The sequence below is a fragment of the Drosophila yakuba genome, chromosome 2L (genome assembly GCF_016746365.2).
Source record: "Drosophila yakuba strain Tai18E2 chromosome 2L, Prin_Dyak_Tai18E2_2.1, whole genome shotgun sequence".
NCBI lineage: Eukaryota > Metazoa > Arthropoda > Insecta > Diptera > Drosophilidae > Drosophila > Drosophila yakuba.
In genome coordinates, this window is record NC_052527.2 from 16645735 (window position 1) to 16657571 (window position 11837).

The 11837-nt window shown below is 46.6% G+C and overlaps 5 protein-coding genes across 7 annotated transcripts; 2 read left to right on the plus strand and 3 right to left on the minus strand.

Annotated features, from left to right (window-relative positions):
- The first annotated feature begins 342 nt into the window (after positions 1–342).
- Positions 343–2255, plus strand: LOC6528507 (protein RRNAD1). 2 transcript variants are annotated; one of them, XM_002089517.4, is made up of 5 exons: positions 343–514; positions 632–826; positions 888–1705; positions 1763–1953; positions 2012–2255. In XM_002089517.4, exons 1-5 carry the CDS (start codon positions 434–436, stop codon positions 2089–2091), a joined length of 1365 nt encoding a protein of 454 aa, XP_002089553.2. In that variant the 5' UTR covers positions 343–433; the 3' UTR covers positions 2092–2255. The 2 variants fall into 2 exon arrangements, with proteins under 2 accessions (XP_002089553.2, XP_015053968.1); XM_015198482.3 differs by lacking the exon at positions 343–514 and having other exon boundaries at positions 689–830.
- LOC6528508 (zinc carboxypeptidase) lies at positions 2193–3999 on the minus strand. Its single transcript, XM_002089518.3, has 2 exons — positions 3341–3999; positions 2193–3273 (listed from the first exon to the last, which is right to left on the minus strand). The coding sequence occupies exons 1-2, from the start codon at positions 3686–3688 to the stop codon at positions 2281–2283; spliced, it is 1341 nt and encodes a 446-aa protein (XP_002089554.2). The 5' UTR covers positions 3689–3999; the 3' UTR covers positions 2193–2280.
- A 257-nt stretch (positions 4000–4256) lies between these two features.
- Positions 4257–5871, minus strand: LOC6528509 (septin-2). The gene is made up of 2 exons (XM_002089519.4): positions 4354–5871; positions 4257–4297 (listed from the first exon to the last, which is right to left on the minus strand). The coding sequence occupies exon 1, from the start codon at positions 5710–5712 to the stop codon at positions 4444–4446; it is 1269 nt and encodes a 422-aa protein (XP_002089555.1). The 5' UTR covers positions 5713–5871; the 3' UTR covers positions 4257–4297; positions 4354–4443.
- A 407-nt stretch (positions 5872–6278) lies between these two features.
- LOC6528510 (RNA-binding protein spenito) lies at positions 6279–9633 on the plus strand. The gene is made up of 3 exons (XM_002089520.4): positions 6279–6437; positions 6602–7226; positions 7284–9633. Exons 2-3 carry the CDS (start codon positions 6676–6678, stop codon positions 9112–9114), a joined length of 2382 nt encoding a protein of 793 aa, XP_002089556.2. The 5' UTR covers positions 6279–6437; positions 6602–6675; the 3' UTR covers positions 9115–9633.
- Positions 9634–10569: 936 nt separating this feature from the next.
- Positions 10570–11792, minus strand: LOC6528511 (dynein light chain Tctex-type protein 2B). 2 transcript variants are annotated; one of them, XM_002089521.4, is made up of 4 exons: positions 11662–11792; positions 11108–11188; positions 10848–11047; positions 10570–10796 (listed from the first exon to the last, which is right to left on the minus strand). In XM_002089521.4, the coding sequence occupies exons 1-4, from the start codon at positions 11782–11784 to the stop codon at positions 10631–10633; spliced, it is 570 nt and encodes a 189-aa protein (XP_002089557.1). In that variant the 5' UTR covers positions 11785–11792; the 3' UTR covers positions 10570–10630. The 2 variants fall into 2 exon arrangements, with proteins under 2 accessions (XP_002089557.1, XP_039227138.1); XM_039371204.2 differs by lacking the exon at positions 11662–11792 and adding an exon at positions 11406–11598.
- Between the last annotated feature and the right edge of the window lie 45 nt (positions 11793–11837).

Below are 11837 nucleotides of genomic sequence, written 5' to 3' on the forward strand. Positions count from 1 at the left end.
GATGTTTTTAAGGCTTATCGAATAGTCGGAAGAGTGTGAACCAGCCTGTGTTTTCTGGTTCCACAATATTCTAAATTTAAATTTGGGTTTAGGATATTTTGCTGTGAGATTGGATTCTTATCTCTCTTAATCTCTCCTATGATTGAAATCTGAAAAAAACAGATTTATGTTTACTAATAATAGGCATACCTTCATGTCTAGCATGGCAATAACCATTATTATCTGAATTTATCTAAGTACACCGGGCTTAAATAAAAGTAGAGTATCGCGTTTTGGGAAGAAAACTTTGGTGTCAATTTATCGGCCATTTTTAACTTTTGTTGTCGACTATCGGAAATTAAGCAACACATAGTTGGCAACTCGACTATTAAAAACATTGTGCATAGGAGGGTAATGTTTTGATGTACAAATATCTAGTATATCTTTGTTAAAAATGTTGGTTATAAGAGAAAAACTTGAAAAAAGCCTGGAGTTGTTGCAGAAATATGAATGGTTGTTGAATGCCTATGTACTGGTAAGTTATTTTATATCATTTTAAATATTAAGATGCTAGATTTGTTTTCTACAATATCCCTACAATATCTCCATTATAAAGTCCTTATTATTTTGATGTAACAATTTTTATTTATAGGACTTTTTCATAGACGATCATTGGGGTACACTTCCAGAGAATTGGCAAAAGTACTTGGAAAGCGTTCAGCTGGAAAACCTTGGAGAGTTGCTAAAAAATGAGAATACCCAGCTGTCATTACCATCGGATCTGAAGGACCTGCAACATGAGCTAAGGAAACTCTGCGTCAGCCGAGTACCAAAGAACCCCCCTGATGTTGGTAAAATCCCGTCAGTATTTAAACCGAAATCGGTTTTAAATATCTTTCTTCACTTAGAACTCCTTCCCTTGCTTACTTCTGGATCACCCAAAGCTGAAACACGTATTCCTAAAACGGGTTAAGCCAAAGAAGCAGCATGAAATCATTCGAATGGCCGAAATTTGTGCCCTAAGTCAAAAAAATACTCCTGTCGACTTTATTGTGGACTTTGGGGCGGGTGTCGGTCACCTGGCACGTGTTTTGGGCTACGGATATGGACTGCGAGTGTGCTGCTATGAGATGCAAGCCGATCTCAATCACCAAGCAACCGAAATTGATTTAAAGCTGGAGTCCATGGCTGCAAAACACCTGTCACAGGATGAGACCAGACACTTTCAGCGACCAGTGCACCTCACACATCGTTTGGAGAGCACCACTAAACCAGAGCAGTTCCTATCTAGCATTCGGATGGCCCTCCAACTAACAGACGACAATTTTCGATTTGGTGTAATAGGCCTGCATCCCTGTGGCAATCTTGGACCGACACTGATGCGCATGTTTGTCGCCTGCCCGCAGGCCAAGTTTCTTAACTTTGTGGGCTGTTGCTACCAAAAAATGACCACCCAGGCAACCCATCCCAGGGGGCAAGTGCATGGGTACCCATTGAGCAGAGTACTCAAAGATAAAAGCGGGTGCCAACTGAGTTACGAGGCCCGTGAGATCTCCTGCCACGCCATGGAGGTGTATCACGATCGTCTGCTGATTGGGGACTACCAACATCTCCGCATACACTCCCTAAGAGCCGCAGCAGAACGAATAATAGTGCATCAGTTTCCAGAACTTCGTCACTGTGCGCTGCGGAATGTAAAGTACTCACCCGGGATGACGTTTCACGAGTAAGATAACCAATTCGAAAGACATACATATATACAAATCTAAACCATGTTGTGCAGATATTTCCAGAAAGCGGTACAGGGTACTCGGTTTGAAGGTCTAGACAGCCGTGTTCTAAAAAAAGAGCAGACGGAAACAGATTTGGCCAACTGGCAACAAATAGTTTCATTTTACACACTTCGATTAATGATGGCTCCGCTGGTGGAGAGTATTATTCTTTACGATCGCTGCCTGTTTCTAATGGAAAACGGTATAAATCATGTTTTAAAGGCAAACTATATCAATTACTCAAAGCATTTATCTTGCAGAATGCCAAGTACGGATAGAGGCCATATTCGACCCGCGCCTGTCGCCTAGAAACCACATAACCAGCGCCTTGAAGCCGTAACTTAAGTAGGGTAGAATTACCCTAATCTGACCATATATCACACAAAAGCGACCCGTCTGATCCTTATCGTTTAATGCTTTAAGTGTAACCACAACACAAACTTTTGCTTTTATGTCTGTTTATTTTTATAAAGATAAGGTTTATAAACCGTTGAACGTAGAAAATGATTACTTCCGAACATTATTGTGCTTACTTGTAGTAGCCCTTCTCTGCTGCCGCCTCCACGATGGTACGAATGGCAGTGAAGGCTTCGCTGGCAGTTGGCTGGATTTGCACAGCGGGCAGGATGAACAAGTCTTGGCTATCTGGTGGACCACGGAGCTCGAAGGTGTAGGCAATCGGAATACCGGCTTCTGCATGCGCCCAATCCATGCTGCCGCCACTCGACGGGTATATGGTCTCATACAGGCTACCACTCACGTAATCCCTACCGCTCTCGGCCTTGATTGCTGCCGATGCCTTCTTGCCAAACTCCTGCAGGTCATCGTAGTTGGACACCCGCTCTTTGGTGTAACCATATGGGAACATTAGCATTTGAGAGTAGGAGTGAAGAGCAATGTATGTCTTTATTTGCTCTTTGCCCACATTTGCGCGAATAAACTCAATCAAGCGCTGGGTCTCCAGTTCGCTTCCAGCGGAGGGTCCAGCAAAATCGTAGCGGGTGGGGTCGCTGCTGGATCCCGTCGAGTTCCAGTGGTCCGGGTAGTTCCTGTTCAGATCCACCCCACGGCATGTTCCAAACAGCTGACGGTTCTTGCGCCACATTCGGTCGTGCTCGAATGTGTACTTGTAGCCATCTGGATTGACGCAGGGGAAGATAATCCAGTTGTACTCGTTGGCCAGTTTCTGCACATTCGGATCTTGGGAGGTCAGAAGCTGGTTGATGATATAGGTGGCAGCGGCTGGGGCAATCCACTCCCTGGCATGAATTCCACTCTCAATGAAGATGGCCTTGTTATTATTATTGCTGGTCAGCTTGACGCCCTTGATTGCGTTGCCCTGAGTGCTGGTGCCCATATCCAATACGGTCACACGTGTTGGGTACTTCTCGGCCATTTTATCCAGCCACTCGTAGATGGTCTTCAGGTGAAAGAAGTGCTGCCAGTCGAGCTGCGAGGCATCAATGCTTTCCGGTAAAACTTCGCCCAGATTGCGATCGATCTTCTCCTGAAAGTTGTAAGTCTGACAAGGAAATTCTCGTTTAGTACACATACATGTAATTTATTGGTTACTATTTCTAAAAACTCACCAGAATTCGATGTTTAACCTTGTAGGTCTTCAGCAGATCAGCAATATCTGCCACGCGATGCGCCGCAACCAGAATGGACAACTTTTGCCCAACCTCGCGAGCATGGCCGATGAATGTGAGGCTGTCACTCTGCTCCTCCAGCTTCTGGAAGAGTTCAATCTGCTCTTGGTTCTCAAACTCCACGTTATAAATCCGGTAGTTGTCGTAGCGGGCCTGGTCTGGAGGAGTTTCGCGGCAGCCAGAGTCCGTAGCCACCGGACACATTCCACTATTCAAATTAGTACCGCTCGCTGCCATCGCCACACACAGAATGACTAACCATTGCGTTCCGAACTGCGGTGCTCGCATATTTATAATTTTGTTTCCAATTTTTCCACTTAGCGTGACAGAGAACGAGCGAGAGGCGGCGAGAGCTAGATATTGCTATCGCTATCAGCAAAGTCCAAAGAAGGGGCACCTAGCGGGAAGGGCAGGAAAACCTGAAGTTCATCCACAGCTGTGCGTATAATCCAGGGTTTCAGGCAAGCAAATTTCGCAGAGGCATTTGCGTTATGTCCGTCATAAAAAAATTCCGCGAAAAGTATCCTATTTCGATCATATGCACGGAAATTATGGTCTGGAATGTACGATAATACGACTGGATTACAGAGAACGCTGGCCAAAAATTACCGTAAATATGTACATACATATACAACTTTCTATATTTTACAGCTATCAAACTTATATACTTCTTTCCATAATTTGGTATTTTTAAATAACTGTAAACTGTATACTCTATCATATATCATCATAAGTACGATATATACTTAATATTATATTTTATATATTTATATATTTGTATTGAAGTTAATTATAAACTAAAAACTTGACATTACATATTCTAAATATTTTTTTGTAATTGATAAAATCATAGTAATTTTGGAAATCATAGTATTTTTTAATCTTGATGGTAATACTCTGAAATAAAATATCAAAATTAGTATATATCCTAGTATAGGTACGTATGTACATACGGTGAAGTCTAAAGTATTTTCTGTAGAAATTCGGTAGTTGTATAAAAGTGAATGTCTGTTAAGACTTCTTTTAAGCCCTTTAAATATGAACTACTTCTTTTTGCCCCTGCCCAAGGTGAGAGTGTGCGCACCATTGGCCAGCTGGAGCCTACGACGCTGCAGCTCTTGGCATTCCTCCTCCAGCTGCCGACGGGCCTCCTCAAGTTGGGCCTTTTCCTCCAGATGCTCCCGCTTTAGCCGGTCGAACTTGGTGTGCAATTCCTTTTCGTTGTCCTTTAGCTCGTTCTCCTTTTGCTTGACCCGCTGAACAAACATTTGGCGCACTTCCTCCTCTTTGGCCTGCAGGCAAGCCAGATGGTCGGATCGCTTCAACTCAAAGGTCTGTTGGAAGGACACCGGCTGGTTGTTGCTGTCCACATCTACAAATCCTATTTGTTGTAGGCGCCGCTGGCGGAAAAGCTCATAATGCCGTGTGTGAGTCAGTTCGCGCAGATCCTCCATGTTAGTGCGTATGAGCATCTCGCGCAGTTTCACAAAATCGCAGTGCGACTCGTTTTCTATGTGCACCGCTCCCCAAGGATATTGACGGGCACGAACCTGCTTACCGGCAACCTTTACGAACTCCGTACTGCCAACAACGGCAAAGGGAAGATGACCGTTCATCGAGGCATTGGTTTCGGACGCAGTTTCGTCGTCCATGGGAAACTGGTAGATACAGACATTGTTCCGCCGTAGTTCGTTCATTATTCGTTCCTTAAACCCTGGCAGCTCCGACTTGGAGATTGTGTCGGCCTTCGCGATCACGGGAATGATGTTTACCCGAGTGTCCAGTTGCTTCATGCACACCAAATCCATAGCTTTCAGACCATGGCCCGTGGGGCAGATGAAGTACAGGCAGGCGTGAACGCGTCCATCATGAGCACTGGCCATCGTCCGCTGAATCTTGAGCTCTTCCTGCAAATACGCTTCGAACTGGCTGTCTATGTACTCCACCAAAGCCTTGTAGCTGTCCGCTTTATTAACCTGATCGCCGTATCCGATCGTGTCACAAACGGTCAGCTTCAAGCGGACGTTGCTCTCCTGCAGCTCGTAGGTATTTGCCTTCAGCTTCACATTGGGTAGGCTGTGCGGGCTCGGTGTGGATCCAAAGTTGGTATTGAAAAGTGTGTCCATGAGCGTGGATTTCCCGAGTGCAGTCTCGCCGATGCACAGAATGTTGAAGTTAAACCCATTCTGGACGCTCTTGTTGACCAGCTGGTCCGGTAGCGTGTCGAACCCCACGTGACCGCCCAATTGAAGCTGCCTGGGGGCTTTGGTCACCACCTCCTGCGTCTTCTTTTCAGTCAATAGATGAACCATTTCGCTATTGCTTTCGTTATTACAATGCCAATACCCAGCAACAGGCGCCACTCTTTATAGCCGAAAATCTCGTATGTGCAGCCTGTATAAACCCTAGTTCTTTTATTTTATTAAACCGTTTGGGTTTTCCTACATCTGGTGGAATACCGAGAATTTTACTGCATCTAACAGTTTTCTACCTGTGATTCCTTTTACCTGAAGCCTTGACGGTTTTAAATGCAGTGCCGCCTTAGTTACTTATCGAGGCAGTTCTGCCCGATTGCATCGACTAAAAACAGCAAACTTTTATAGCCATAAACACTTACACATCCGGTGTAAGTCGCGTACATGTATCCTGTTTTTGTTATCTCACATGTTCAAAGGTTCAGAACAGAAAATATATGAGCGCTGGTACTTAAGCCGATACAATTATTATTTTTATTCTTAAGTTCACAAAAATGTATTACCGAATATAAAAACACAGTAAAACTATATTGAGAATTTATATTATTATAACTATTGTATTATAACAAACCAACCTTTTGGCTATAAAATAGACAAAACTGGCTCGATAACATACGCGGGACCAGCACTACCGATAGCCAACACTTATAGTTATCGATAGCGCACTCCACTTTCGACGCATACAGAATTATAAAAGCCGGAGAAAATTAAAGAATCAGTGGATAATCCACGATTTAATAGTAAACTAGCGCTTAAAAAAACATCCAAAAGAGCCGGAAGTGGTAAGAACTCTAAAAACTATCTGAAGTGCTAGGATTTTTTAATATTTTCGCTTAAAGCGATTTTCTTTGTCTTGGGGGTCGCCGCCATTTTCTTTTCACCTGGCCGCCGCTTGCCTTCTTGCCTTTCGCCAGTACTTTCACAAAGTAACTCAAATTTTTCGCAGAATCCCCGGAACTAAATTGCCAGAAAGTTCTCAGGCAGCACAAACCGAGTTAAAGAGCCCCGGAATAGCCGCCCATGAGTAGTCATCGAGACGGAGCCGGAGCCGATCGAATCACAATCAAAATTCACAACATGAAGCGTAGCGCCTCGCGCTCCCCGGGCCCGGCCTCCAGGAGCAGTTTGTCGCGCAACTCGCGGAGCATGGGTCGTGGGTACGACAACGGCAGCGGTGTGCCTGGCGATTCGCCGGAGCGCCTGTCGCCGGATCGTATGCGACGTCGATTGGACCGCTCGCCGAGCCGTTATGGCTCTCCGCACCGGGAGCCCTACATGCGTGGTCCTCCGCCCGCAGAACGACCAGCTGGTTACAAGGTACTTTGCGTCAGCGCACTGCCGCCGAAGGCTCCGGACGATTTCATCGAAGAGACACTGTACCGCGAGTACAAGAAGTTTGGTGATTTTAGCGTGCGACTGGCGCACGACTTGGATGAACGGGTTGCTTACGTTTGCTTTCGAACCCCTGAAGATGCACGAGAGGCGAAACATCACAAGCCGCGCCTGATCATCTACGACAAGATGGCCATTGTGGAGCCTGTGTACAAGTCCACAACCAGACCGGAGTATAGGTGGGATTATTTTACATTTTTTTTTGGTAGCCTTGCCTAATCTTAGATGTCTTGCAGACCACGCGGTCACTCAATGTCCCCACCGGACTACGAACGTTACCACTACTCGCGGTCCCCCATGGGTCAAGGCGTTCCTTTGGATCACCGTCGACCTCCGATTGATCCCTACGACCGCTACGGTCCTCCCCATATGCATCCGCACGCAGTCCATCCACGTGATTACCGCCCATTGCACCATGATTATCCTCATCCGCCACGCGGACCACCTCTACATCGAGGCGGCCATCCACATCACCTTCACGGCCATGCGCCGCCGCATCAGTATGCTCCAATGAGGCCATTGGCACCCCGCCCACACGCTCCTTATGAAAAGCCTGAGAGCAAGAAGGACAAATTTCCCAATTACTTACACCATGTGCAGCCTGAAGATGATCCCCTTTCTACGCGCACACTGTTTGCAGGAAATCTGGAGGTTACCATCGCCGACGACGAACTGCGTCGTATCTTTGGCAAATACGGAGTTGTAGATGACATTGACATCAAACGCCCGCCGCCGGGTACGGGGAACGCGTTCGCGTTTGTACGTTACCAGAACTTGGATATGGCTCACCGTGCGAAGATCGAATTGTCCGGCCAGTACATTGGCAAGTTTCAGTGCAAGATCGGATATGGCAAAGTGACTCCGGCAACTCGTATGTGGATCGGAGGCTTAGGTGCCTGGACCTCTGTCACTCAGCTGGAGCGAGAGTTTGATCGTTTCGGCGCGATCAAGAAGATTGAATATCAGAAGGGCGAGCCGTACGCTTACATTCAGTACGAGACGGTGGAGGCAGCCACGGCGGCGGTAAAGGAGATGCGAGGATTCCCATTGGGTGGACCCGAACGTCGACTTCGTACGGACTTCGCTGAGTTGCCCGGCGCCACACCGGCAGCACCTTTTAAGAGCTCAAAGCCGCCATATGATGAAAGTGCGCTGGAGTACAGACGTCCGGAATATGATCCGTATTATGAAGAGTCCGCGGCCTATGCTCCGCGTGGTGGCTATTCACCATATCCACCTAGGGGTGGTTACCGTGGACGTGGTGGATATCGCGGAAGAGGAAGAGGCATGTACCACTACCACAACGATGTGCATAGGCCACCGCATCCTGGGTCCTTGGCAGGTTCCTCTTCATCGGTTCCCCCTCCCGGCGGAGTAGACGATGAGTGGCGACGCCCGCCAGGAGAAGCCTACGACAGGGGAGCCCGCTCCAGCTCCCGCGAACCTGGTGTAGAACGTTCTCGTTCAAGATCCCCATTAAAGCGGGCTCGCTCCCCCGGATCCGACTCAGACAGCTCGACTCGTCGCAACGACGCCCTTGGATCAGCTAGTACGGTTCCAGAGGTGGCGCGCAAGTGCAGCACAGTGTGGACCGGAGCTCTGATCCTTAAGAGCTCATTGTTCCCAGCCAAGTTCCATTTGACGGACGGGGATACGGATATTGTGGAGTCGCTGATGCGCGATGAGGAAGGCAAGCACAATCTACGTATCACCCAGCGACTGCGTTTGGATCCGCCAAAGCTGGACGACGTGCAAAAACGTATTGCATCCTCAGCGTCACACGCCATTTTCATGGGCCTGGCCGGCTCCACAATCGACACAAATTGCGACGATGCCAGTGTGCAGACGCGACCACTAAGGAACCTGGTTTCCTATTTAAAGCAGAAGGAGGCGGCTGGCGTGATCTCGCTGCTAAACAAGGAGACGGAAGCTACTGGCGTGCTGTATGCCTTTCCGCCCTGCGACTTTTCTACAGAGCTGCTAAAGCGCACCTGTCACAGTCTAACGGAGGAGGGTCTGAAGGAGGACCACCTGGTGATTGTGGTGGTGCGCGGCGGAACGGCATAAGCTGGAAAGGCTGGCGATGGTGGGGTTGGGAAGCAAGTGCTGGACAAACTGGAGGTAATAACTAGCCACAGTGCTCAAGAAAAAACTCCGCCACATATAATTATAACATAGCAGCCGTAGTCATATCTTTGCTCGCCCTCTTTCAAGAGGAGGACAAACGGGGGCCACATACATGCAAGGGACGTGTATGTGGCTCCTCCTAGCACCGCACACACACACACATGATGCACACATACAGAGACAGAAGCAGAACCGAGGAGACTTCACCCACACCTCATGACCAAAACCCGAATTAACCAACCATTAATCAACCTTCTTTTGCAGACAGGATCTCTCTTTTGGTTTTATTTCAAGTTCTCGATGTGTTAGTGACAGTGAAGTTTATACATATTTTTCTTTATTGTGCTAAAAAGTTTTAATTGTATCTAAAGCTACCCATACAAATTTTCCAATTTTATTATGATAAAGTGTATAACAGAATGAAAACAACACGAGTAAAAACCAAACATTTTCTAAAAAGCTCCATTCGAGTGTCCGCATATGATCAACAACTAGTGCCAAATAATGTCAATGAAACGTTTTTGTGTTCCTTAAAATTGATTTTCCATTTTGATTTGTGTTACGCTGATTTCGTTCTTTCGTTTGTGATCGATGACGAAAATGCAGAGCGACCGAAAGTGCGCCCAGTAGTGGTCTGATTGTCCAGTTGAGTCTAAAATAAGATGGCAAAGTGGCTCCAGAAGTTTTCGTTTGTTTGCAGTGCGATTTCCCATCAGTGCGAAGTGCTTAATTCCAGCTGAGTTTCAGTTTCTCCCGATCTGCAAGAGTTTCTTTGGTGTTTCTGGCCTCTGGGTGCGTGAAAGTGGCCAGCAATTCCAAATCGTGTTCCGATCCCTGATCAATATCCGTCTTCCATCCGAAGAGAGAACGTCGTGTAGCATTTGCTCCAAAATGTCTATGCTGTTTGATTTGGTTTGGCAATTGTTACATTGTTTTCTTGTGGCTGCGCTCAACAGAATAGTGTTTTGTTTATAATTTATACATAAATGCGTTCATGCTACATTTGTTTCGGTGAGTTCAAGTGTCATTCCTCGGACCGAGATCAGTTTATACACAATGATAATCCGAGGAGTTCCCCCAGTGCATGTGCTGTGTATGCGTGTGTTCTCAAATATATTATTTATATATACCAATCGTAATCTATACACTCAGAGGTAGTAATAACGATCAAACGCAGTTCTCTTGCATCATCTTGCATTCGAGTAATTTATGCTTCAAAAAAATATTATATCAAACTATTGTACTGATATCCAAATAAACGACAGCTGTCGAATCCTACGTGTTATACAATCTAGTGTTACAATTTGTGAGTTGTGAGTTATAGTGCATCTAAGTGTGGAAGACAGTGAACCGAACCATCTGATGACCAAGGAAGGTAAAGAAATGAAGCACCAATGCTAGCATCAACTTCAATTTATTAACAACTGGAACGCGTCAAGGACCTGGAATCTCGATTTCAATCGTAGTACAGGTAAAAGGTGGTGCAGACCGCAAAGTACGAGGGTCTCTCCACGCTATAGGTCACAAATCCATCCTTTTCAGCATCCCACAGGAAGTTGACCATGGAGTAGAGGCCCTGCATCAGGAACTCGCCCACAGTGACCAGCACTATGTATCGATATCTGGATAGAAAAGGTGGTTAGTCGGATAAAGCTTACCATAGAATCAGTCACCTGTCGTAGTTGTCGAGTTTAATACGGTTTTTGATTTCCTCGCTAACTTGCGCTGCCATGTGTAGCGAGTGCTTCGGATGGAACATGTACTCATCGTTGTAGTGTCGGTTCATGACCGCCTTTATGATGTTCTCTACGCGCTCCTTGTTGAGCGGATTCTTGGACTCCAGGCGGTAGGTGGGCATGAACCGCATTGTGGGCTAGAAATTAAGCAGATTTCAGGGTATAAAGTCAGCTGCGTGGACATTTAACGGACTTACCTTGGCTGCCGGAGCACCCATCGTCAAGGGAACGCCCATATGGGACTTGGTCAGCGATCCGCGCTGGCTGCTCGCCGGCCTCTGCATGTCGATGAAATGGGAAACCAAATATGCATGTTAGTTTGGCCACAGCCACGATGCCCATACCCCCAATAGAATCCCCACAAGATATGGCGTGACTTAGCCAAATTTTCGACAAACAGTGTGGTTCCCGTGTTCACATCCCGTTACAAGCATCAATTCATTAAAAAGACATCAATATCCCATTGTAACCATAATGGCAAAATCAATCGTATACCTTCTCACGCTCCTGGCCAAGGTAAAGATTCACTAGCCCCGACCAGTTCTTCGCTGCTGCGGCTGCCATTTTTTTGAATTAATGGAATTGACTCGGCTCGAGTGCGTAGAGGTTAGCCATAAAACCACAAATGATTATGCCATTAAGTCATTCCCTGCCAGATAACCTGACGGCCTGTCGCCGTGGCAATTCGTGGCGTTTGGATTTGTTGAATCAATACCAGTGAAATTATGCGCCACTTGTCAGCCCAACTTACCGGCTTACTGCCCTCGGCCGACTTTTCCTTTTTCTCCTTTTTTCCCTTGCCAGTCTCCGCCTCCTTGGCGGAGGGCTCTGGCACGACTTCCTTGCTACGCCGCTCTTCCGGAGAGTCGCCCATGATCACAATGTATAACTTAAAATGCTTTATAGAACTAGACTGGAGTAAAAATA